Below are 26,196 nucleotides of genomic sequence, written 5' to 3' on the forward strand. Positions count from 1 at the left end.
ATGAGGGAAAAATTGTTGCTGTTGTCACACCCCCGCCGGGAATCGAACCCGGGACCTTTGGCTTTACGCACCAATGTTCTGACCACTAAACTACGAGAGGTGACAACAACAACCACGACCAACCGACCTACAAGGTTAACGATCCGTCGAACTAATGTAACTATATACTGAATATACTATGATTAAACATACATATAATTTAGATATCTTTTAGAAGTGAGTTAGTTTAATATGAAATATTATTCTGAAAATTCATTTTTGAATTTTTACCCACTACACGCTACCTCAAATTAATGAAGAATTAGCGTGTAGTGGGTAAAAAAATTCAAAAATGAATATTCAGAATAATATTTCATATTAAACTAACTCACTTCTAAAAGATGTCTAAATTGTATGTATGTAAATTTTAATTTAAGGTTCAAATATCCATGCAGGGGTTTGGAAAGTTACGATAAGTGTTCATCTCCGTATAGCTTTAAGAATTACCTGTCGTTGACAGACAATTTTACGGTCTTTTCGGAAAAAGTCAGAAACGCAAAGATTTCAGCTAACATTGACCCACCGGAAGGTGGTTTTGACGCAATCATGCAGGCGATGGTTTGCGAGAAAGAAATCGGTTGGAGAAAGAAAGCACGTCATTTATTGGTAATGACCACGGATGCTCCTTTTCATATAGCAGGAGACGGAAAACTTGCGGGAATATTTGAGCCGAACGACGCAACTTGTCATATGAAAAATGGCGAATATACTCATTCAATCGCTTTGGATTATCCGTCAATTTCGCATATAAATTTCGTGGCGAAACGAAATAATATCAACTTAATTTTTGCTATAGTTCCAGGAAAGGAAAACGTAATTGAGACATACAAATTATTACAGAATCAAATTGAAAATTCAGCAACAGAGGCTTTATCAAGTAGTTCATCAAATGTTGTCAACTTAATTCTGGATAATTACAACGTAAGTTCAATTACAAAGTTTTTTCACAACTTAGTGTAAAATTGGATATCGAGAAATCTTCTTGTCTGAAGTAATATTTTTATTGAAAGAAAGCTTATGAGTTTGGAGGATTATCTTGAAAAGTACAGAACTGATTTCTGTATTCCACAGCTATTGACATTTTCTTTTAAGGTATAGACTAGTTAATTTCCCAAAATTTCATACAACAAAATTGTGAGATGTTATAATTAATAAATGTTTATCTCAATTCTGAACTCTATAGTTTGTAATTGATCACAAGGGGCTAATTTCATGGAATAAAAGTGCTAGTATGTATTTTATTTGCAACGTTTCGTCGACCATTTATTGTCGTTCTCATCAGATGGGTCCGGCTCAGGTTGGTATATGTAAGGGTATGTGACCCAGGGGCGGACTTAGTCTAAAAAACTGATTTTTTGTTTATATTTAAATAAACACAACGACCTTTTGTTGGTATAGTTTATTGGTATCGAAAGTATTATTGTAATGAAAAGTTTGTCGTTAAGAAGTACCGTTTTTAAAAATTTTCTATTATATTAAGGATGTTTGGGAGGTACAATCGGAGACAAGACTACATAAAATTAGAAATTCGTGATTAATTAGGTATTGCAGCATATTATGAGGTAAATAAATACTGTCTATACAAAAAAAAAGTATACGGTTTGAGAGAAAATTTGGAATTTGACCAAAAATTTTGAATAAAATAAGAAATAACGAATAATATGGAATATTTTTAACTGACTTTTGGCAGTGAATATGCCTTGATTTCAACTTCGAAACAAAAAAATATTTAGTTTCAATCTTTATTAATAATGAGCGTAAAACTTTTTAATATGTTTAAATAATAATTAAAACTTTAAAATTGCATTTATTTCAGACAATTATAAATATTATCATTATATTATCAAGTAAAAACGAGATTTTCAGCTAATTTTTCATTTTTTCCTCGATAACCATTTAGTGAATTTGAATAACCTTACGCTAAAGTGATTCTCCAGAGTTCAAGTTACTTATTATAAAAGTTTGAAATTTCTGGTAGCTTTTTTTCTGTTAATAAAAATAAATTTAATCTGTTCGGTTAACGAATCTCCATAAAATGACGTGTAAAATTACAATTTTTTAAAATTTCAATAACTTTTTAACGGTTTATTGAATCGATTTGTAATTTTTACAGGAGTTGACATACCTCCCAAATATCCTTAAGTGTAACGATGGAGATAAAAAAAAGTCCAAATATTTATCTTTAGATCAATGAATTAACAGCAGTCGAAAATTCTTACAACAAAAGCATTGACAAATAGCAAAGTGTACTGCATTTTTATTTACATGTAAATGTAATATAAGCTTTACACACTCATATTTTATTGGTATCATATATTCATGTATCAGAAATATCCCAATAAATTATTTTCTAAATTCTTTATTAAGAGTTGATTTTTTTCAATAAATACAATTAACGTAAGCAAATGAATTAAATTTTTATCGGGTAAAGGCGTTAAGAATCTCATGAAGACTTACGCAAAAAATATAAGGTCGAGACCCATGTAAATGAGATAAAACGTAATGTTTTCCTTACTTTAGGGGCGACATCATATGCACAATACGCTTACCGGTTTTATGAACCCTTTGAATGTTATCAATCCCGGGTTTATTGGGTCAAAAGGCTTATGTTTAGACATGTAAGGGCCCTGTATCGTAGGGTTTCCAAGGGAAATCTCCCAAACTCCCTTATGGCCAGTTCACCTCTGATTTCTGATGGTATCGATAATAAATGGTCAACGAAACGTTGCCGGATGTGAGTCATTACAAATTACAGAATTCGGAATTGTTCTAAAGATACAGAATTTACGCTTTCACAGCGGATGTCATCAAATAAAATTGTCTTTTCAATTAAGTTGACGTGATCGATGGTTTTAAAGATAGGCTTGCTTCCCATACGTTTCATCTTTAGATACGAGAAATATCTTGATATTCTTCTGAATGTTGAAGTAGGTACATCACATACTTTAACACTCCAATTAAAAGGTCAACTATTGATAATGAAATAATAAAATACAATATCGAAGAACTGCTGAGCGGCTGCTGAACCTTCAAACTATTTTTAAAAATCAAATATAAAGATAGATAATATGATGATCGCTTTTAGAAAATTGTGGGATCAGTTACGATGATGGACGATTCTGGAGATGATGTTAAAATAAAGTACTCATCTACTTGCTCAAATCCGAAAGAAAATGGCTGTAAGGAAGTTCCCCTTAATGAACTAGTTGATTTTACGGCTGTAATTCGTCCATTAGAATGCCATAAACAGCAGCAGATTATTAAAATAAAACCTGATGGAATAGATGAATATTTACTTGTCGAACTTGAAATAATATGTGAATGTGATTGCGAGAAACCGAATTATACAGACTCTCAACTCGAATCGATAAATTGCTCACAGAACGGAAATTTGAAGTGCGGAATTTGCAAATGCAATGAAGGATATTTTGGCAGAAGATGCGAATGCGATGCTCGTACATCGAATTCTCTGGATGAATCTGCATGTAGAAGAAGTCCAAGTGAAGAAATCTGTTCTGGTTTGGGCAGTTGCGTTTGCGGTACATGTCAGTGCGCCCAAAGACCTGGCACGCAAGTAATTTATGGAAAATATTGCGAGTGTGATAATTTCTCTTGTAAAAGGAACAACGGCCAGGTACGATATTGTAAGACACTATTTCATTAAAATACGAAAACGTTAACGTAACCACCTCATCATCATCATAAGGTCGTCAGTCATAACACTGGTTGGACACGCACCTCCACTCTTTTCTATCCTGAGCTAATCTTCGCATTTCCCTAAAACTGGAACAATTCACGTTCTTAACTATTTGCAAACATATAATCTAATCTAGGTCTACCTCTACCCCTCGTAACTCCTGTTACTGCCTCTAATATGTCTCTGACTAGACCTTTATGCCTAAGAAGGTGTGCTAACAACCTATCTATCTATCGTAAAATTAATCAGAAACTGCTTTTATGTCATCGACAAACCAATTCAAAAGTGTGAATTTGGCAAAACAAAGAGAAAAACACTATTCAGTTCTGTTATCTTCGTCTTCTACACAATATACCTATATGTCACCGGAAATGTATGAAATCCAGGATTTGTATACAATTCCTAGAAAATGTAAAATACAATTCCGAGGCTATTTAGGAAATCTATAAAAATATTCTTTCAAAGATTTTTTAAAACACACGTATCCTGGGAAAAGTCTACATTTCCTAAGAATTGTATAAAATTCCGATATTGTATTAGGAACTAAATAAAACGAATGCTTTCTTATCTGTTATCTGTTAATACAATCAATCGTTTGATCGGATGACGCAATACCCTCCTTCGTTCCGCTATCCCCGCGTACCCATTAACATTTTGAATGTAATACATTTCTGACTGCTATTTAGGAAATGTATGAATTTCCTAGGAAATGTATCTAATTTGATTTATTTCACACATTTCCGGGCGATTTTAGGAATTATATACATTTCCTAGGAATTGTATACAATGACGGATTACACACATTTCCGTTAACATATACACCACTAAATAGTCCGTTCCGCATATATCTAAACATAAATTCATTTGTATAAATACTGAAAAAAAAAAAGAAATTTATTAGGATTTCAGATCTTAATTACTTAACCGATTATCATGAAATTTTCTAAACATATTGCAGGGGATATAGATAAAGACATAGGGTTCCTTTTATTCAGAAAAAATACTGTTCCTGAGAGTTAGAAAAATTTCTTTTTATCTCGTCAGTATTTACTGATTTATGTTATTCTACACAAAACGTTTAATACAGAAAAGTGGAAACTTTAGTTTTGGCCTGATGATCCTGGTCAGGACTTAAGAAAAAAATTATTAAATTATTGTCATTTTCGATGATCTTTAACACTGTGATAAGACATCAACGCGAGCGAAACCAGGCTTAAAAACTTGTGATACTACAATTTTTTACACAATGAGTAATTAAAAATTAAAAAATTATTAGGTCAGACAATTACAGCAACAATTATTGAGAACTAGTAGAATAATAACCAATTATTGTATGTGAAATCTCTTTCAACAGAAAAGCTCCTAACAAATGTTGCAGAGTTTGGTACAAGTACGTGCTGAACTGCGCCTTTGGTTCAACAAGTAGCTTTCGTATTTTCGATTACAAATATAAAAAAATAATGAAAAATTTTCCTACTTGTTACTAAACCCCACCGATTTTGATAATTCATATTAAATGTTACTTTTAAGGGAGACTTATTGTTAAGAAAATTATACAAAGGGTACAGATGTTGAAAGTTTGGAAAATACTGAACTGTACCATCAGAAAATTAAATAAGCAAATTAATAATTAAATTCTGACAACTGCGTAACTTCAATAAAGAGAGAGATTGATAAAAATGTGAGCATACATTTTTTCTTAACATGCAAAAGTAAAAAACGGATTTGTACGAACGGGAAAGACAATACGATGTTGTCAATATGTGAACCTAATGGAAAAGTACCTATACGGAAAATTTTCAACACAGTCGTATTTTTAAATAGCTAAGATTGTACAGGATGAATTCTCTAATTTGATATCTTTCTCTTTGAGTAACATTTTGAAAATTCAATATAATGGTTTCTGCAATTTATTTTGTGGTGAATTCAAATGCTAGCATACTCTGAATGCGCTTTTTAAATGTATGGATGTTATCAAGTATTTGAAATTCTCTCTCTTCTCTGATTTTGATAATGTAGGTATATTTGTTGTACTAAATTTTTCCCTTCAATAATATTTTTTTCAGTATTGCAAATCCTCCTTAATACGCACTTGAATTACTTTAGTTGTCAAACAATTTCCTTCAATTATCAAAAAATAGAGGGAATTTCAAATATCTGAAAATCTACAGTGTGTTCTATTAACAAAAAAGATATTTTGAGCACACCGCTGTATGTTAACAGGCACATGAAAGTTCTAATAGCACATTTAACAGCACCATAAAACAAAATACATAAACTATTATTATTTTGAGTACATCACTAGTTATGAAGATAAAAAGGGGTATCAAATTAGAAAATTTACCCTGTACACACAACGACTTTCCCTTAACCTCCTGGTCGCAGAAAATTCTACCCATAAGAAATTATTTTCCTTAGTTTTAATTCAAAAAAATAGTTATCCAATATTTTCTCCAATTAGAATAAATGTTTATAACAACAGTGCAAAAAAAATCGAAAAACTACAAATTTAATTGTTTAAACTGTATTTCATCGTTAAAGTTCAAGTTTCTATTTTGCGATTAAAGAGTAATTGAACTAAATTGCTACAACTGTCACAAATTTTTGAAATTAATTAGCTTTCGGATAATTTCAAACCAACCTACCCACCCTGTAATATAATACTTATGGTAAATATAATTTTGTATTTATGTTAATGAATAACAACACTAAATTCGGTTTTATCCTTTACCTTAAAAATTGAAACAGAGTACCTGTTGAAAACTTACTGGTTGCTTTTTAAAATTTCAATGGTTGTCAAACATTTTTATTAACAAAGAAGAATAATAATAATACACTTTTGTAGTTTCACTGAAATTAATGGTAAATGTCCTGCACATACGTATTTCAACGAAATTAGTTAGGTACAAGGAAATACTTCTTCAAAATGACTCTTCCATCCAAACGTAGTTAGAGATTTAACATTAAATTCAATGAAACCACCCAACTATTTTATTATTTATTGCTAATTACTTACTTATACATGCTTATCAAGGAAGACATTGTAATGGCGAACGAATTGCTTCAGCTTACGATTATCTATCGTATAGAACAAATTGTTCTTTATTACGACAGAGCGAAAAATGTCATAAAAATACCTAATTAGGACTTAAGTTATTAATTGAAGAAAATTTAAGTTCACTTACCGAAAACATTAAATTCCTTTTATATTTTTCTGGAGCACTTCACATTCGTCTTAACGGCAACATTACCCGATAATTACTAATCGAAGAAGGAAGACCGATCTAACACGATCCTCAATTAAAACTACGTCATTTTCTTTATCTTTCTAATACGATAATTTTTTATTGTGCCGGACAAGGTCGTCACGAGAATTCGAGAACAAAGGTATACACTACATTACAATAATAATATGTTATAAAAAAATGTAATGTAAAGAAGTAAAAATACAAGAACGATAAAATGTAGAATATATCTTTAAGTTCATATCATTTATAAATAATTACTACGATTAAACAATTTGATATTAAAATGCATTAAAATTAAGTATTTATAGGGACAATAACAGGTGAAATTACCTGTGTAAAATTAACATTTTTAAAATTAAGAAATCCAGAAGCTTTAGTGAAAGCTTTGTGTACTTGAATAATACGCTAAATTAATAAAGAATTTACACATATAATGGACAATTAGGTAGTTTTAGTAAGTGAATTACAACATGTGTATGGGTAAAAGTAATTTGATTGATTCCTTAACGTGTTTTACCTAAATTCACGTTCAGCGGAATATTTGTAATTCATTAACGAATTAACTAATCTTATAATTTCAGTTATTGTGCAATTGCCAATCAAGATGCCAATTTATAGGGTGTGGGGCGGGCGAAGCGGGCAGCACTTTTGGCTCATCATTTTTTTTTTTATTAATTTTTCTGAAAATTTACAAATATATTTGTCAATGTTTGCTCATATTATTATTAAATTCTCTTTCTCACATAACTCTAAAAAGTCCTATTAGACGTGTTTGATAATTATGGAGTTCTTTTTATTGATGTTAATTTGTTTATTTAATATCCCTTAAACTATTCGCATTTTATATTTATTTCAAAGTAAAAGCAAGCATCAAAATATTAAGATTATTATTTTTGGTTAAACAGTTTTTACTATTTCTGTTTATTACGATAATAATATGTATGTATCATATGTAAGGTTTGCTCTGGTGAAATGCAAGGTGTTTGCGAATGCGGTCAATGTAAATGTTTACCAGGATGGACCGGAGATGCCTGCGAATGTCCTGACAGTAACGCAACCTGTGTTACACCAAATGCTCAGGACAGTGTATGTTCAGCGCATGGAAATTGTATTTGTGGCGAATGCGTTTGCGAAAAGATTGGAGGGCATCATTATTATGGGAAATTTTGCGAAGAATGTCCTTCATGCCCAGGACAAAGGTAAGTACTTACAGATGTTCTTACTAAACGAAAGTTAACATTCTAAAGCAATAATGAAAGAGAATTATCGAATCAAAGTAGTCAGTTTTATTTTAAAGCCATATTGTCACATATGTGTGTGACTTCTAGAGTTGGAGAAATTACTAAATTTCAGAACAAACTAGTTATGGTATCTACCTACATATGTTGTTTTGGAACTTGTCAAATGTTTTTATTGATACTGATCATTAGAAGACAGAAATTGTATCAAATTAAGCGTTTTTAACATGCCATCGTTTCGTTTTTTAAAAACTTGGATCTATATAAGAAAAGGAAATAGTAAGTTTCCTCACAATCGATAATTGTCTTCAACCACGTAACAGGTTTATCAATTTCATAATAATAATAAAGAAATTGAGACTGGAGAGTACTTATACTGTTCAAATCTTTCATTTTTTTTTTCTAAATTAGGTGTAACGAATTAAGGGAATGTGTCGAATGCCATTTCAATAAAACCCAAAAGTTTAGGCAACCTACATGTGGTGGTAAATGCTTGTTTGACATCGAAACTGTAAAAAAAATTGAAGAAGATTCAAATGAAGACGCAAAGATATGTAGAATATTGGATTCTTCCGGGTGTGCCATAATTTACCAATACTTATACGATGAAGAGAAGAAGTTACAAATTAAAGTTCAGGAAACCAAACATTGTTCAGAAAAAGGAAACCTTCTAGGTATGTTAAACATAAACGATTACTTTTGTAAGAAATTTGTAGAAATATGTTGTTCTTGCTACTAACTGATACCTTTTTCATCAGTAATAGAAAGAATTTACGCTAACCATTACAGTTTTTCAATTGATAATTTTAATACAAAAGAAATATTTTTATTACTCATTACAAAAAGTAAAGCATTATTTACAACCCTGATTAACCATATATACATAATCTAGAGTAACAAATTTTATTTTAGTTATAGGATTGAGTGTAGTTGGAAGCATAGTCCTTGCTGGAGTAGTACTGCTAGTTGTATGGAAGATTTTCATAATATTTCATGATTTAAAAGAATATCAAAAATTCGAAAATGAAAGAAATCAAGCAAAATGGAACAGAAATGATAATCCCTTGTACAGAAGTGCTGTATCGGTATTTAAAAATCCATTGTACTCTCACTGATGGTACTTAATGAATTATAATTAACATTTATTTAAAAACTGTGAAATCAATAATTATTTATCTACAATTGTTTAGTATCGATATTTGTTTTCCAAAAAAAAAACGAGAATTTTAAATGTTTAATGACCACTAAAAAATTTTCCGATATTTTCAATTTAGTTTGTTTTGAATACAATGTAGTAAGATAAAATGTGTAATTTATTTTAATTGTAAGTTAAATGCTTTAATAAGAAAACCTTTAAATCAAAATGTATGTTACACTGTAAAGTGTATTCTTTGATATTGGAGTAACATTTTTCCGAATTTCATGTATAACGTGTTATTATTAATAACATATAATTATTAAAGTTATATTTTTACAGAATCAATATATGTCACAGTCCTTTAAGTTTTTTACTTATTGACAATGAGATAGAACAATATTTTATTTAGTTTTCGGAAATTGTTTAGTTTTACACAATTTAATAGAAACAAATAACTGAACATAAAATTATATTTTGTTCACTATTAACAACAAACGACATTACGTCTAAATTTACAATGGTATGACATCAAGAAATTTTTAATTTTCAAAACACAAGAGGAATTCTACGTACATTTATTGTACATAATATATATTTTACTTTAAAATAGTACAATACTAGATACGCAGCTCAGAGACGTAATCAAGTTTGAAACATACACTTATATAGGAATAATATAGGGACGAAGCATAAACTTTCGGGGTAAAGGCTGTCAAAGGGAACGCAATGAATGTGCCTGGATACTGTTGGCTACCTACCCTTAGCACATGAATTTGATTTATAGGGTTAACATATTACAAGGTTAAATTATGAATTTATAGTTGCAGAATTTCAATAAAAAAATTTTCTTAATTTCGTTTCCTTTAATTGAATAAAAAAATTCCCTGTATTAAAAATGTACATATTTTTTTCTATGTATCGCTGCACTTACACGTCCGCGCCAGCTAGCAACCTTATCGGCGAAAGATGACAATTTTCCAGATAGAATAATTTTCATGATAATTATCACTGGAGGAGGGGTGCTACGACCATTTTATATTTTTTAAATTAAGATGTAACTGTATAATTGAATTTATATTAAGCAGTAGTTCTATAATTTTAAGATAGACGAATGTAGTACTAATTGATGAGTTAATAGGTACCACTATTTTTAGTGGTTACAAAAACTTAATTATCGTAATTCTTTCGAAAATACTGATAAATCCTTATTGCTTATCCTTATTGCTTCGTTAATATCCCTACACAAAAATTTTCAGTCTCTCAGAGTCTTGCAGCGTCTCTTAGAGCGTCCCTCACAGTCTTTCACAGTCTCTCAGTTATTGCCTAGGTGTTTTTATGGATCTCCCACAGTCTCTGTATGAGAGACTCGAACGATAAAATTGTTAATTCAGAGATTCAAGTCTCTCACAGAGAAACTGAATGAATAAAACTGAAAAATTGAGAGACTCGAGTCTCTCGTAGAAACACTGGGATCTCTGAAATATGTTGAACTTGGAAAATTTTAACCATGTCTATCGAGACACCACTTATTGAGAGATTCGAGTCTCTCGTTCAGAGATTCGAGTCTTTCGTTCAGAGACTGGATACGAAATGAAGATCTCTCTATGAGCGACTCGAGTCTCTCGTTCAGAGACTGGATACGAAATGAGGATCTCTCTATGAGCGACTCGACTCTCTCGTTCAGAGACGCTAAACAGTTTTTTTTGACCATCTCTCTCAGCGACACCAGAGAGACTCGATATGAGACGGAGACTCGAGTCTCGCTTTCAAAGACTCTGAGAGACTGAACATTTTTATCTCGGGAAGTAACCAAATGGTGTACTGAATTCACACTCATTTTTTTGCCTTTAGCATATCGGATGTATCCACTTTTTTTTCCTTTTTTACATCCCTTAGCCTCAAATACAGCAAATAACACTAAGAAATACGTCATCTTCATTTATATCCATTGTTTTTAATTTATGATGTTTAATTCATTATTATTATTATTATCACTCTTTATTATTATTATTATTAGTATTGAAGACTTCGACAACAAAACTTCCCCTAATGCTCAGTTGCTATATTATTCCTATGTGCATAGTTTAAAAAAGGAGAAAATCAATTTTACTTACCAGAGCATTGTGATAAATTGGCATCTTTCAGATAAGCTGAAAAATTGTGAGAATTTTTTATATCTACGGGTAAATCTTCAAAGATCGGCGACGTATCCCTTAACAACAATACCGGGGGCCAGTTCAGTTGAAATTGCATCCATTTCATCCGCAGACCTGTGCTTTCGTAGGCTTTCGTTGCGTGAGCAGTAACTATTAGTTTCATCCACACTGGCAAAATTTCTACTGTCTCTGTTCTTAAACGAATATCTTCTGCTATTTCCTTCTCTATTTTTGATTGAATCCCTATTGTAATTCGTTTTCCTCAACATCGCTTTAAAGTTGAACGGAGGATCGTCTTCATCAGCACTTGCAGTTCTTTTGAATTTTGTTTGCAATTCGTCGATTGGATTCGAATCCGTAAAATTTTGTACGGGTTTTGGTGGAGACTGATTGTAACTTTTCGTCGGCGGTTTGATGTATTCGAAATCATGATTCGCAGGTTTCGTGTTTGCGTTCATATTATTGGTCGTGTTACGATTGTTGTAATCGTTACTCGTTGATGCGTAATTGTTTCGCATCTTTTTAGGCGAGTTGCAACTGTTCTCGTTGGATTGATTGTTGTAACCCTGATACCCACTGTTTCTGCTGTACGATTTGTTTACTGGCGTATGATTGTACGAATGTCGTTGGTGATCATCATGTGAATATTGAGAGCGATTTGGATTTTGATTTAGATAGTTATTTCCTTGATACTCCCCATAGTGTATCTAAAATTACAAAAATACATTTGTTTAAAAAAGCTATAATCTTTTAGACCCTTATTTGTTCATTATTAACGAGATGGATCAATAAATCTTTGATCTATACATGCGTATAGCAGAAACATTGGATATTCTGTCGCTCAAATTCATTTTAGATTGGTCAATTTGACCTATTGTTAATCTTTAAAATATATGAGTACTAATTGGCCTAAGGAAAATCCCGCCAAATCTTCTACCAGGTATGAACTGTGCACTCATCACTATGATCTAGAGATATAGCAGAATGCAGAATTCTATCCTGATTAAGGTAATAACTGTTAAGCACACAATAAAAAAGTAAAAACGTAAATTAACTGTTAGTGAAACTCAATTTCCTCGAAATATCGAGAAAATTAGAGACTACTACGTAAAAGCCGAAGAAAATTTAAAAAAAAACTGATAAACACGAAAACGTAATTATTTTGAGCGGTACATAAAGCACTAACAAATACCAGGGAAATTAAGAATAATTTGATAAAGAGATGCAATTTTAATTTGTGGAAGCTTTTACTTACTGGATGGTCATTGTCAAGTTGGAAATTGGACAAACGTCTGATAGGTTCTTCAGGGTTTCGATTGTATGGAATAAAGATAATTTTATCGACCGATGGTTTCCTAATTCTTTGATTTTCATCGTAACCCGCACCTGATAGAGAATAACCATGTGATGAGTTGATAATCTGGGATGAAACATTATTTTTTCTTCGCAGTGGGGCGTCCCATGGTTCATCGAGTTCCCTTGGTCTAGAATCAAATAAAATTCTCCCAATAAATGTTGAAAGAGACATTCTCGTAAGTATTAGTAGAATTATTCATAACAACTATTCTTTCATAATTTTAGAAGATAATAATTTTATAAAACTAAATCAAAATAGTACGATAAGAAATAAAGAACCTTTTACTTAATATTTAATAAATAAAATACCTCAAAATATAATAACAAAGGCTTTCACGGCCGGAAACCATAGTAGAATGAATACTGGGTCGGCCCAGTCGCTGTCGAGACTTCGAGATATAATCTACGTTCACGTTGTCAACGCAGCACTACCACTGAGGATGTCAGCCGCAGTAGCTGACGAAACGTCTGGACAGAATAGTTCACTTAGACCACGGTCCTACAGCCCGAATCTTCATTCTTCTATAAAATACCTCAAAATTACGAATAAAAATTGTTGCCTGGAATCACACCCAGGACCTTCGGCTTTTATGCATTTCTAACCATTAAGCTACGAAAGGCTCCAGCAGCAACAATTTTGTTTCATTAATTTGAGGTAATTTGTAGTGAATAAGAATTAAATTATATTAAAATTAGATATACTCAGTAATTCAGTTGTTTAACTTAAAATTAACCCCAATATTTTTTCGATGGGTTAAATACATAAGTTGTAGAATTTAATAAAGTAGATAAAAAAACACTTTCATGTTTTAATTTAAAGTTGTTAAACATTATTTTACAAACATTTAAAACAACAACAACACATTTATGAAGCACCATAAAAGTAGAAAGTGAAAATTTAAGAAATATAGTTGCAGCATATTACCCTGTTGGTCTCTGTGAAGGGTCGCAAAGGTAAACGGTGTCGAAGAATGGTATATCCTCCAATCTAAAGGGCATTTTGAGAACAGAGGGCTTCCTTCTGCCCAACCACCCGCTCACCTGTGCTCTAGAATCGATACAATCAAAATCGACTTCATAATTAATTTTTTGAATATCATTAACAACGCTCTGGTTGAACAAATGAATCTAAAAGTAGAATTTGTGTAATAATATCGCGTTTTTTTTTCGCGTATATGAGTTACTTGTTGGGATAAATTGAACAGGTCCTGAAACCTGGCCGCCCTGTACTGTAGAAGTACTTGGAATATCGTTTTTGCTCTCCATTTCTTGCAGTAATATTGAATGAAATTGCTGGTTTCTTTGTCTACTTTAGACGACTGCTTGGATACCAACGGTCCGTATGCTTTTCTTGATGCCATACCGCGATACGCTGGAAATTAGTTATATTCTATGGTAGAAATAAATGTAGGTATATCATAATCTATATTAGGAGCACTTCGAAGTTGTTTGTTGTTTATTCCGAGCTATAGGAGTCTGAGCATTCAGGAGGATCGATAACTAAAACAAACAAATCCGAAGTGAAAGGATTGAATGGAAAAGAATTATGTAAAAATGAAGAGAAAAAGACTAACTGCTAAATTGCATGTACCTTTCTGTAGAACAACTGCTGCTTCATCTTCACTCATCTCCTTAGTATTCTGATTGGAAAGGGATTTTTGACCTAAAGGAAGAAAATTATACATCATTTACTAGTTACTTTAATCATTATAAATTATCACAATCTATCGTGCATGTACTGAAAAATTACAAATATATTATATCACAAGTGATTTTAAGAAACTAATAATGTTAGTAGTAGAAGGAACAAGGACGGATTACACCTACGATTTGTAGCAATGAAAATGTTTGAAGTTGCAGTAATATCGCTACTCACATCGGGTAGTTTCAACAAATTTTTATTCACCCTTAAAATTGTACAATAAAGGGTGTACCAACATATTAGATAATAATCAAAATTTTCCTTTTTCATAAAAAAAAATACAACGTGTAATTATACAGCACGCTACTGAAGTGAAACTTCTTAAAATACACGAACATACCGGGATAGGTGTTAATGAAGTGGTTTAATGGCATTATTTGTACACTATGCTTCGCATAGGTGCAATTCTGATAGTAAATATACTATAGAATGTCTTTATATACAACAATCAGTCATTAGACAATACAAACCGGTCGGTACCGCCGCAACCGCTATGTCCCTGCATTTTAAGTTTGTAATGTCTTCGAAAATATTCATTTAAATTACATGCTGTAAAGAGCCACATTGATCTATATTAAATGCACAATGTATTTAAAAGTACTTAATTGGATAAGGATTAATGCTGAATTGCTTAAAATCGCTTCGTAAATAAGCCATTATTTCTCGTGAAAAGTAAAGGATAAAAAATGGTTATTGTGGGTTATCCCTAAGAGATAGACATATACCATCATGGAATTTTTTGTAGATCTTTTTAAGGTGTACAATACTGTGGTACATTATTTTGATCTATCTCGTAGGGTTCAGCCACCGTTTGCAATGAAAGCGCAAAAAAATGTGTTTATTTACGACATCACATTACAAACCTCTAAAATTATCAGTGTTTCTCTAGTATATTATGCATGCATTATACATATAAACCTTCCTCTTGAATCACTCTATCTATTAAAGAAAACCGCATTAAAATCAGTTGAGTAGTTTTAATGATCTAAGCATACATAGGGACAGACAGCGGGGGAAATGCGTTGCATGATTTCGTTACATAGCGACTCGCATGAAAAACGAACTTACCCTAGCGTGCGTAAAGAAGTTTCACTTCAAATAAGAATTATATTTAGAACTAAGTTCCTCTATTCAAAGGAATGGTGACCAAAAATATGTAGAGTATGTCTCTCAGGCATAATACGTTTTGATTTGGAAAAATAGATGTTGGAAATAATCCAAAATTTCTTTGGAAAGAGTAGAAGAATCATGAAGACAAAAAAATTGTATACTCGCGTGATATGTTGTTAAGAAGAATTAACAATACGTTACGCAATTATATGAAGACTGCTGGAGTGATATTGTGGTTTTGAAATATTTCGATAAATGTGGTGAAGATATTGGGATCTTGAGGAGGACTCATGGGTTTCCTACGAAAAGTTTTTTGGATGTAGCAGGCAACTTACCTTTCTTTGCTATTCTTCTCTTTGCCAAATATGACCTTATCATCGATTGTACTTTTATTACTTTTTTGACTTGAGTTTCATACAATCTACAACATAATACGCACTTATATTAATTATCATGTAACATCAATATTAATTTCTAAAACCGTTTTTACCTAGACAGGTACTCTTCATTATAATATTTAAGAAACACTTTGCTTTTTCCAATCAACCATCCTTCCATTTTCAATCTTACTAATAAAAGGCGACAATTATCTTTAGTAACTTCGACGTTTTCATCAAAATCAAATGCCAGAAATTTATACCTATAAATAACAACTTCGACAGTTGCAATACGTTTAACGCTTAGACATACGTATTTTACCTTCTGATAAATTCTGGAAATGGAATTCTGTGTGGAAAGCCCCGTTGTCTTGCCTTGGCCGTCTCCAACACATTGAGAGCTCTAAGTTGCTGCTTCACAATTTCTTTATGAAATCCTTTAGGCGTTTCTTGAAGATCTGAACGAACACATAACACGAAATGTACACCACCTGCACCACCTCCTACAGAAAGTTCTTTTAACAATTCCAAACATAAGGCACGGAATGTGGACGTGGCAGTCCTCATTTTTCTTATCTGGGAGTAATTTCCATCAGCGTTTTGCGAATTTTGCTACGAATATGAAGAGAACCATTGTAGGTAACAATTTGACCTATGTGTAATGATATCTGCTTATTCGAAGCTATTTTTTTTTTGGGTATTCAAAAGAAACAAACGAAAAACCGAAACATGAAATTATGTTCCTATATGAGCCGATTTTACTAATGATTTTAAGATCGATTGCAAACTGGTAGAAAAAGGAAGCAATAAAATATTCAATTTACAATACTCAACATTCATATTTCAAATAATGTTGAATAACCTAATATGACTTACTTGGGTCGAAGTTTCTTCATCGGATGAAGATGATGCTTTCGGCCTTTTGGCATCAGGAACTGCATCTTCAAACGAAAGAACCAAGTTACCAGTTTTAGTCAGTTTGTTTCTGAACAGTTGTTTAAAAATTGGATTCTTTGATAACCTCAGCGTTTCTATCACTTCAGGAGGTAAGAAATCAAGGTTCCTGTCTGGCATTTCCTTGGCATCGTATGAAACTGTTCCTGTGTAGTGAGAAATTAAAAATTCGGTGCCCTCGGATACCCTTGCGAATTTATTGTCTCGTTGACGAATTTCTCCTGTAGTACATCAAATAAATCAGTTCATTCCAGAGCAAATAAAAGACATACTTATACCTGTAATGTATTCGCCTCCCTGAGCTTGACGAGAAGCTTCGTCAATGAGATGCAAAATGCCACCACATTTGCTTAGCAGCATATCAAGAGCAGATTTGTTGTCGTAGTAATGTATTGGTTTTATTGGTACTTCTTCTTCAGTTAATTCAATAGCTTCCCAAGCAAATATTCTTTGCAGGAAATGATAATGTAACTGCTCATTCAAGCAATTGATTAGCAGTTGAGGAATATGGTTTCTGGTGAAACATTCAAAACCGTAAAGGTCCAAAATTTTAACAGAATATTTATCACCACTACAAGAAACAGTAATACACTTTCATTTAATAACATTCCCGAACAAAAATAATGAGATAACTATCGTACGACTCACGAAGCAAAGAAAAGGTGAAGTGAGGATTTATTCGAAAAAGCAGGAAAGTGGAGAAGGAGAGGTGGGATGGAAGGGTATCTTTTGAGCCATGAAGGGCTAGAGGGGCAAAGGGGGATTGGGATATAATTAATGTTAGCGAATAGTTAAAGATGTGGCTTCGGGAAATTCAAAGATTGATTCAGGATTAGGAGGAGTAGAGAGGCGTGATGAATGAAATACTTACAAAATTGCTCTACCAACAGATAGTTTATGATTGATATTGCAAATAATGTAGTCGACTAATCTAAGGTACAGAGTGTTGGCCAAAACGTCTCTGGCGTCTCTAGCTTCGTCACTGGTGTGTCTCTTTCTAACAGCTGTGCCCTTGTTAATGAAGCAATAGTTTGTAAGTGACCATATAAACTTTTTCTCATCAACTTCAAGTAATTGTGCTACTTTAGATGCAACGTGGGGATTTTCAATTTCCGCCACACCCTTGTCTGTGTCCAGAAAACGAACATCGCCGAGATTAAGGATTGCCGCCAATACAGTAAATATTGCTTCGATTTGCTTGTCAGAAAATTCAAACTTCTTCATAGTTTCTTTGATTTTTTTAAATTTACGGACATTGTCCTCGGGATTATCCCGCGGTCTGTTACCTCTTGAACTATCGGGTATCCTCATATATCTGTACGATCTGTTTTCGTTCAACATATATTTCGACAGTTGATCTGCATCAGCTAAACCATCGTAAAAGTAGTAGAAAATGTGGAAGTTGGATTGATCCCTGATATTTGAAACAAATTAAGACTTTTATTTTCAAATCTGGATGATAATAAAGTAAGGAGAGGTGGATCAGTCAGGAGAGACGCTATTTACCACATTGTGACAAATCATTGTAAGTATAAATGTGGGTTGTAAAATAATCTAACTTTTTAATTAACAGAATAACAAGTGGTAATTTATAGATAATCTGCAAAACGTAAAAAAAAAAATTGGGAAAAGTGATTAAATCTGAAGTTCGAAGTGAGGATAGACAGTAGGAGAAGTGTGGAAATTTGAAAGGAGTTTTAATTCAATGTAGATCGGACGTACATCTGCGGAGCTATGAATTTTTAATCGCGGTCATGTTCGAGAGCGCAAAGCTTCTAATTTTGACTTTCTGGGAGCTGTAGCTGGAAAACGGTAGGACCTATCGGAAGAATTCTTGCACAGACGGATGCCCCGACTCATTGCGAACGTTATAGGCCATATGCGGTGGCATTCGGTGTTGATGAAAAATTCAAAATTTTTAAAAATTTTTATATTTTTTTCTTCAAAATTAAATTTTTCTTGTACACTATGGTACGGGCCAACCTATAGAGAAAAATGAGAAGTAGAAAAATGCAAGTGTAAAAAAACTAGATACCACATTCCTTTTGGACAGTTCGGCAACGTAATTTTGGATAATTCCTCAAGTTAAAATGAACTTGTTGATATAACGTAGAATGAAGGTATTTGATTTAATGAAGACTATAGTTAAACGAAACGAAAAGGTAATTGTAGCAATTAAACGTAAATTAATTTATTCAAGATGGGCTCATGAAGGCTGCGCGTACTGCAAGGAAATTTATTGAGTTTATGAAATAAGAACAGAGAGATGCCCGAAAAGGTGCATCTGTATTCTACCAGTAAAGAACGACATTCATTTTTTAGTTTTAATATTTGTAGTTGTATAATTCCAACAATACTAAGATGAGCCATACCAAACTTTAAATTTGTTTTCTATATTTCAGTTGATTTTAGATACCTAGGAAGTCAGATAAGTCAGGATGGAAGGAGTAGTAGGGATATAAAGCAGAAGATAGCGCAGGATTGAGTCGCCTTTAATAAAAAGAAGTCACTTCTATGCTCGCGAACGGTTAATTTAGAAATTCGAAAAAGGTTGTTAAAGGTGTATGTTTGGAACGCGGCGTTGTACGGGTGCGAAACATGGACAGTAGGCGAGGCGGAAAAGAAAAGGTTAGAAGCGTTCGAAATGTGGTGTTATAGGCGGATGATGAGGATATCGTGGGTAGAAAAGGTTAGAAATGAAGAGGTATTAGAAAGAATAGGAGAACAGAGGACTCTATGGAAGTCAATAAAAAATAGGCGAGATAGGTTGGTAGGACACCTTCTTAGGCATGAAGATCTAGTTAGAGACATATTAGAGGCAGAAACAGGAGTTAGGAGGGGTAGAGGTAGACCTAGATTAGATTACTGTTCGCAAATAGTTAAGGATATAGGTTGTTCTAGTTTTAGGGAAATGCGAAGTTTAGCTCAGGATAGGAAAGAGTGGAGGTACATGTCCAACCAGTCTTAGGACTGACGGCCTTATGATGATGATGATAATGATATTTCAGTTATTTATATGGGTAAAATTTAACAGCAAACGACTACTTGCTGTTTGTGAAAAGTGATCCACCTCCAACCCTTTTAATTTTTATAAGTATTTAAACTCATGAGTGGGTTACTTACATATCAACACCTGACACGCGCCACTTTTCAATTTGTTGGACCTGGAACATTGCGCCCGAAGTTTTTCCACTTTTCCCGAACGTTATTTCAGTGCGCATTACACCCCTCGTAGAGTAATCGTTCATTGGGGTTGTTGCGTGGATCAGTGCATGTATTAATTTAATACCATCTTTAATCCTGTCGCTGCTTACGTTTATGGTGTAGCCCAGAAAAAGGAGATGATCTACCAAATGCAAGAAGTTTGTCGTTTTACCTGATCCACTCTCTCCAGTCAGCAAGATGTGTTGTGTCATTTCGTGATGAAGTGCATCTTGGTAGGCACTGTCTGCCACAGAGTAAATGTGAGGGGCGTTATCGGATCTTGATTTTAACATGTGTCTACGATGATACTGTAACAATAATAATTCGATAAGTGATTCTACAGGTATGTATCCAAATGAGTATTAATACTTCTTCTCCGTAAATATCCATTCTTTCGTTTGGATTAACTATGAGTAGAATATCTCCGATGAACGAATGGAATTGTCCCGCTTTCATCCTTGCATATAACTCTTGAATTATAGCATCTTCTGTTATTATATCGAGGGCGGCTAAGTCTTCAACATGCATCCGTTCGAGGGGTTGATTTCGAGACTTTTTAAGAAAATTGGAGTGTACAGTGCACTCTGCTTGCCGCTTTTCTTTTCCTGTACTGCCCATTTGCTCCATCAGGGCTTTAAGCTCTTGGTTAATCTTCAAACAAAGTAAGGATATGAAAATATGTGATGTAGTTATGTAGTTATTTCTTGGATAGTTTACTTACATGGTAGCTATTCTCTGGGACAGTTTCTAAAAACGGATGTTCCATTACTTCTATGATGAAGGGCCTGTGTTCGGGATTTTTTACAAGGCATCTGCAGCAAAGACAATTGCAATGTAGGTTTCGAAAATTTTCATTATATTAAATACAGAGCCAATAAAGCAATTTTGGTGTCCAAATATTAATCAAAAATGAGTGTCCAAATTTTTTGGCAATCGTAAACATCGTTTCGCAATAAAAGAATACAGTCGATAATTATAAAACAAATCTTCTATACTGTTTGGGAAGGCAGTATATATTCTATTGTGCTTAGGCACTATTCGAATTCATATAACTTAAAGTATTTTCTTACTCATTAATGAAGTCATTGAATTCTTCAGACCAGTTGGCTGGTCTGTATAAAGTAGGAGGAGGATTTCGTACAATTTGAAACATAGCTCTGGTAGGATGCATATCTTGGAATGGTGCCTTGCCATCTGCCAGTTCTATGGCAGTTATTCCTAAAGCCCAAACATCTGCTCGGTTTCCGTATCCGGAATCCTCATCCGTTTCAGTACTAGCAACAACTTCGGGAGCCATCCAACAGGGAGAGCCCAGCAAGGAATCAGTTTTTCCCAAAGTGCTACTAAGCATCCTGCTTAGTCCGTAATCGACCAATTTGATCTCTCCTTCTTTCGTTAGCAGTATATTGCTTCCTTTTATATCTCTGTGCATTATGTGATTTTCGTGTAGAAACACCAATGCCTAAAATTATTACTGACATTCGAAACTGAAATTGATAGAGATAACGTTGGAGTTACCTTTGCTACTTCTTTTATAATGAACGCAATATGTTCTTCAGACACTCTTCGATTTTTTGATATCATGCCATTTACTAAATCAATTACAGGGCCCAGTTCACAGAGCTAAGAAAATGGAAATTCAAGAAAAACGTATATAGCAATTATAAAATGCATATTTAATCGTCAATTTTATTATAATATCCCGGCGCCTTCACCGAATTTTGTAATCTTACATTAAACTAACCTTGTTACTTTATAATTAGGACTATATAATTAACAATCATTACTAGTAAAAGACTCAGAATTGTTTACATCTTTATGTTATCGTTAATAAGAGAATTAGGTTATGAATATAAAATATATTTATTTACACTTTTTGCAATCTGAAATAAATAAATGATTTTTGAAAAGTTGGATTTCTTACATATTTATAGTTAGATGGAAGGACTTCTTTAGAACCCGATTTTCATATTAGTATATCCATTTACATATTATATTAATTTCGACATATTCACGTTGTATGTTATAATAGTAATGACTAACGACTTTGTGAACCTTCATGCTGTTTGAATTCATGGATATACCTATGTACTTATATTAGGTATACATCGAAATAATGGATCCTGTTTTAGTAGAACGTTAGCCGATGATAGATACAGTTGACTGTTTTAATGCCTATTTATCAAGAATTTATATGCATATAAAGCTCGCAGCATGCGAAATTGTACGTGATAGTCGTTGTTTAAGGTCTAAAGCAATGGTAAGTAAAGAACGATTGAAATCGTAGTGGGTAATGTACTCTATATTTCTTATCGGTTTAACTTTTCCAAAACAGCTGCGTAAAGCTAAGCATTCACTTGTTCGTATAGCCCTGCCCGAAGCAATGGTACGCACTAATTGTAGGAAAAGATCTGAATTTTTGAATAATTTTTTAACTTTAAAAAACGGTAGCATATAACTAAAAATCTATGTATGCCTCTCATACTATTATGTTCATATTAATAAAAGCAAAACATTATTGTGATATTTACCTTAAATATATAAATTAAATAGAATAGATTGAATTAGAATTAAAAATTCCAGTACAAAACTATAAAAGAATGATGATACGCGTAATTATAAATCCTCACTTGATTGACACCTTTAAAGCCAGGCCTTATTTTATGCGTAAATAATTTAAGTATGAACTAAAATGTTATGATTAAAAGAGAATGTACATTTTCGTTTTTTTATTTATATAACTTAAATTTTGAAGCGACGTCTTTAAAAAACCTTGACTTTGACCAGAGCTAAGCCTATTTGGCACCGAGTATAATTAATATAACATCAGATTAAGAAACGAAATACCAAATACTTTAGCTTACACGAATTTGGATCTAAGGCGTATCACTTTTACGACTTCTTAAAGATAGCTGCAAGAAGCCCTAGACATGAAAATTCAAATAGGTGATTGACGTTTGAAAATTATGTACTTGCACTCTAAAATATATAATTACCTACTTAAGTTAACAAATTTTGATATTAATTTACCGCTCTTTACATTTTTGTTTCACTGTATCGTTTTTCTTATTTAATGAGGAACATCATTTAATATTACATCCTTACTGGTGATTGTACCTATAGTCACTCGGTAAAAAGTAGTACACTTTGCAAATTTGTTGAATTCGCAAATTTCGTTATGAGTATAATGATATGAGTTTCTTTGAAATTTCTGAATAAATAGAAAGCGAGGTGAAAAACATGACAGTTCCAAAGCTATCAATAATAATCGGTTTCTGGGGCTTTTCCGTTTCGAACAATTTCTTGGAATTTCTATTGATACTAAAAACTGTAATAGGCATTTTTGCACAAAACTGAAAGTTACAACAATGGAAAATGAAAAGTTCTGGATAGATTGGCAAATTTTAGCTGCTAATAACTATGAAAAATAAATGTTTGTAACAAATGCTTTCTTTGAGGAAAATTTTTCGAAGATAATTCCCTTAATAAGTACGATCTTTAAGTTTTGAATAACACATTCTAATTTTTTGTATCGAATGAATTATATTTTAGGTAATTATTCATATTGTCATTTGGACAAAATTTATTATTAGTTAAGGTTATAAAACAGTTTTACTTTGCATGGGAGGTAGGGTGACGTAACTAGATATTCCACGGAATTACAGGATTGTAAATTGTTGCTCAAGTCCCACTTACTTCCATGCTAAACCACACTTCATCTTCGTTTCCATCATTTCTTCGAAATATGCCATAAAAGTCTGGTAAATTGGGATGATGTGAAAAGTCACGTAAAATTCGGTATTCTTCTTGGACATAGTGAGCAGTATCTCTGTTATATCTCTGTATTTTAACGGCGACTTTCTTTCCTCCTGCTTCCGTATCTTTTGCAATGTAAACTTTACCAAAAACTCCTGTTCCAATACATTCTCCCAAATTGTAGCGATCATCTACTTCTGGAAGATCGTCGTAGTCGAATGCGCGATTTGATTTTCCCATATTGGTAACTAAATAGTAACGCTTTTGTTTGATTTTTATGTAAGTAATAATTAAATTGTGTCATTATATATTGCAATATTGTTAAAGGTATTTGTATGGAGCATGGTACTGTATGTGGGTAATAAGTATGAACAGTGGGAGTGGTGAAAAAGAAAAGGTTAGAAGCGTTCGAAATGTGGTGTTACAGGCGCTATGGAAGTCAATGAGAAATAGGATGGTAAGGCACCTTCCTCAGACATGAAGAAAAAACTTTTAGGTGTTTCATTCCCACCAGCTAGTAATGCTGGTGGGCGAGCAGTCCCTCCGGACTACGGCGGAAGGTAGGGCGGAAGGTCCTCTTCAGCCTACTTTCAGGAATCGTGGGAATGGGCGGGTAGTGGTTCGGGTGAGAAAGTTGAGACGGACGAAATGAAGACAGAAGAGAATGAAAGATTATCTGTGGAATATTACTGCCCCAGCATTTGCCTAAGTGATCCAAGGAAACTACAGAAAACTTGGACCAAGGCAGACGGAACCGGCGTCCTCCTGAATGCTAACCAATGGTCTCTAGACCATGGCGCTCGGTTAGACATGAAGAGTTAGTTAGAGACATATTAGAAGCACAAACAGGAGGTAAGAGAAGAAGTAGACCTAGACTGGATTACTGTTGACAAATAGTTTAAGGATGTGGGATGTTCTAGTTATAGAGAAATGCGGAGATTAACTCAGGATAGGAAGGAGTGGAAGTGCGTGCGTGTCCAACCAGTTTTAGGACTTACGTCCTTATAATGATGATTACGTATTAGGTATAGTCAAAACTAGAACAATTCTTACATTTGGGGTAATTCACGCCCAGCAGTGCTTGACATTCAAAAATGTAGTATTTAAGATTCATGGAATCGTCAACTGATATGCGTATTGTTGTTGTTCAATAAATCCATAAACGTTTCTTACAATAGATTGATTACACGCTTATTTGACAATATGCTTAACTTGAGTATAAATATGTGTGTACAAGAAGAAATAAAAGGCGGAAGTAATACATCAATTTCACTCGAAACTTTATCATTATCATTAGCAATAAATTTCCTAGCGATTAAAATTATTAAAACAATAAAAAATTTATAAAGATGACGTATTATTTTTTTAACGGTGCAAATTTGTTATCACTTTTTGCAAATCGATTTCATCTGGAGATCACGTGGAAAAGTGACTTTGTTTTAAATTTACGATTAATTAATAAGACCCGATATGTTGGACGGTTGTCCCTGATCCTGTAAAAGTATCTACTAATTAATACTTACACGCTAATAAAGTTTTCAAAACTGCTGTAATATTGGCGTTTAACAATACGATTGCAAATATTAGCGTGACTTACCTTTGTCTTGTGAGAGCAACTATTCTGGGTAAATTTCAATTTAATACTAACGGCCCTTCTAGCAAAATGCACTTGAAAATCAATTACACGTGGAAGACCAACAAGTTCGCCAAAAGATTAATTTTAAGCTCATTTGAACAAAATGTAGAGCACAACACGTGACTCAGTTTTATTGATTCAGCATTTTTAATTTCTATCAGTTGGACTTGGAATAGCAGGTAACGCAATTATAATTAATTAATTTCCTCTAGACAAACATTGTTTAAATTGGTATAAGAAATTGGTTTGGAAACGAAATTTGACGAATTCGAGGAAAACTATAAGTAAGTCTGCAAGGAATCTGTAAAACAACATTTGTTTTTTGTTATTGTTGGAATTTTGTTGAGTTGGACAATTATGGTCTAAAAATTGATTATCGTTGTTTGAACGTCTTTAAATTGGTAATCATTTGTGGTTTACTCCACGTAAATTTAAATTTTCTAATAGTTTAAGTCATACACAGTTAGAATCTAATTATATCATATAAATAAACTTATGAATTATATTAATGGGATAATTTGAATTGGCAATCATTTGTGGTTTACTCAACAAAAAGTTAAATTTTCTAATAGTTTAAGTTAAGTG

The 26,196-nt window shown here is 32.9% G+C and overlaps 2 protein-coding genes across 4 annotated transcripts in view; one reads left to right on the forward strand and one right to left on the reverse strand.

Moving 5' to 3' along the window:
* Nucleotides 1–10,102, forward strand: part of LOC108739214 (integrin beta-PS) — an 11,257-nt gene extending 1,155 nt beyond the window's left edge. The window contains exons 3-7 of the mRNA XM_018473012.2: nucleotides 417–960; nucleotides 3,125–3,673; nucleotides 7,942–8,183; nucleotides 8,634–8,896; nucleotides 9,135–10,102. Coding sequence (XP_018328514.1) covers nucleotides 417–960; nucleotides 3,125–3,673; nucleotides 7,942–8,183; nucleotides 8,634–8,896; nucleotides 9,135–9,337 — 1,801 coding nt within the window. The 3' untranslated portion in view covers nucleotides 9,338–10,102. The remainder of the gene's footprint in view (nucleotides 1–416; nucleotides 961–3,124; nucleotides 3,674–7,941; nucleotides 8,184–8,633; nucleotides 8,897–9,134) is intronic.
* A 987-nt stretch (nucleotides 10,103–11,089) lies between these two features.
* On the reverse strand, nucleotides 11,090–25,624 carry LOC108739215 (neither inactivation nor afterpotential protein C). Of its 3 annotated transcripts, none has more exons than XM_018473013.1 (18): nucleotides 25,573–25,624; nucleotides 23,916–24,223; nucleotides 21,738–21,842; nucleotides 21,290–21,681; nucleotides 20,941–21,031; nucleotides 20,589–20,870; nucleotides 20,139–20,527; nucleotides 17,887–18,429; nucleotides 17,294–17,586; nucleotides 16,938–17,236; nucleotides 16,384–16,673; nucleotides 16,175–16,324; nucleotides 16,020–16,105; nucleotides 14,464–14,535; nucleotides 14,057–14,244; nucleotides 13,798–14,000; nucleotides 12,772–13,000; nucleotides 11,090–12,223 (listed from the first exon to the last, which is right to left on the reverse strand). In XM_018473013.1, exons 2-18 carry the CDS (start codon nucleotides 24,213–24,215, stop codon nucleotides 11,552–11,554), a joined length of 4,584 nt encoding a protein of 1,527 aa, XP_018328515.1. In that variant the 5' UTR covers nucleotides 24,216–24,223; nucleotides 25,573–25,624; the 3' UTR covers nucleotides 11,090–11,551. The 3 variants fall into 3 exon arrangements, with proteins under 3 accessions (XP_018328515.1, XP_018328516.1, XP_018328517.1); XM_018473014.1 differs by lacking the exon at nucleotides 11,090–12,223 and adding an exon at nucleotides 12,240–12,484; XM_018473015.1 differs by lacking the exons at nucleotides 11,090–12,223; nucleotides 12,772–13,000; nucleotides 13,798–14,000; nucleotides 14,057–14,244 and adding an exon at nucleotides 14,249–14,372.
* Nucleotides 25,625–26,196: the final 572 nt, after the last annotated feature.

This window comes from Agrilus planipennis, unplaced genomic scaffold (assembly GCF_000699045.2).
Source record: "Agrilus planipennis isolate EAB-ADULT unplaced genomic scaffold, Apla_2.0 scaffold174, whole genome shotgun sequence".
Lineage (NCBI taxonomy): Eukaryota > Metazoa > Arthropoda > Insecta > Coleoptera > Buprestidae > Agrilus > Agrilus planipennis.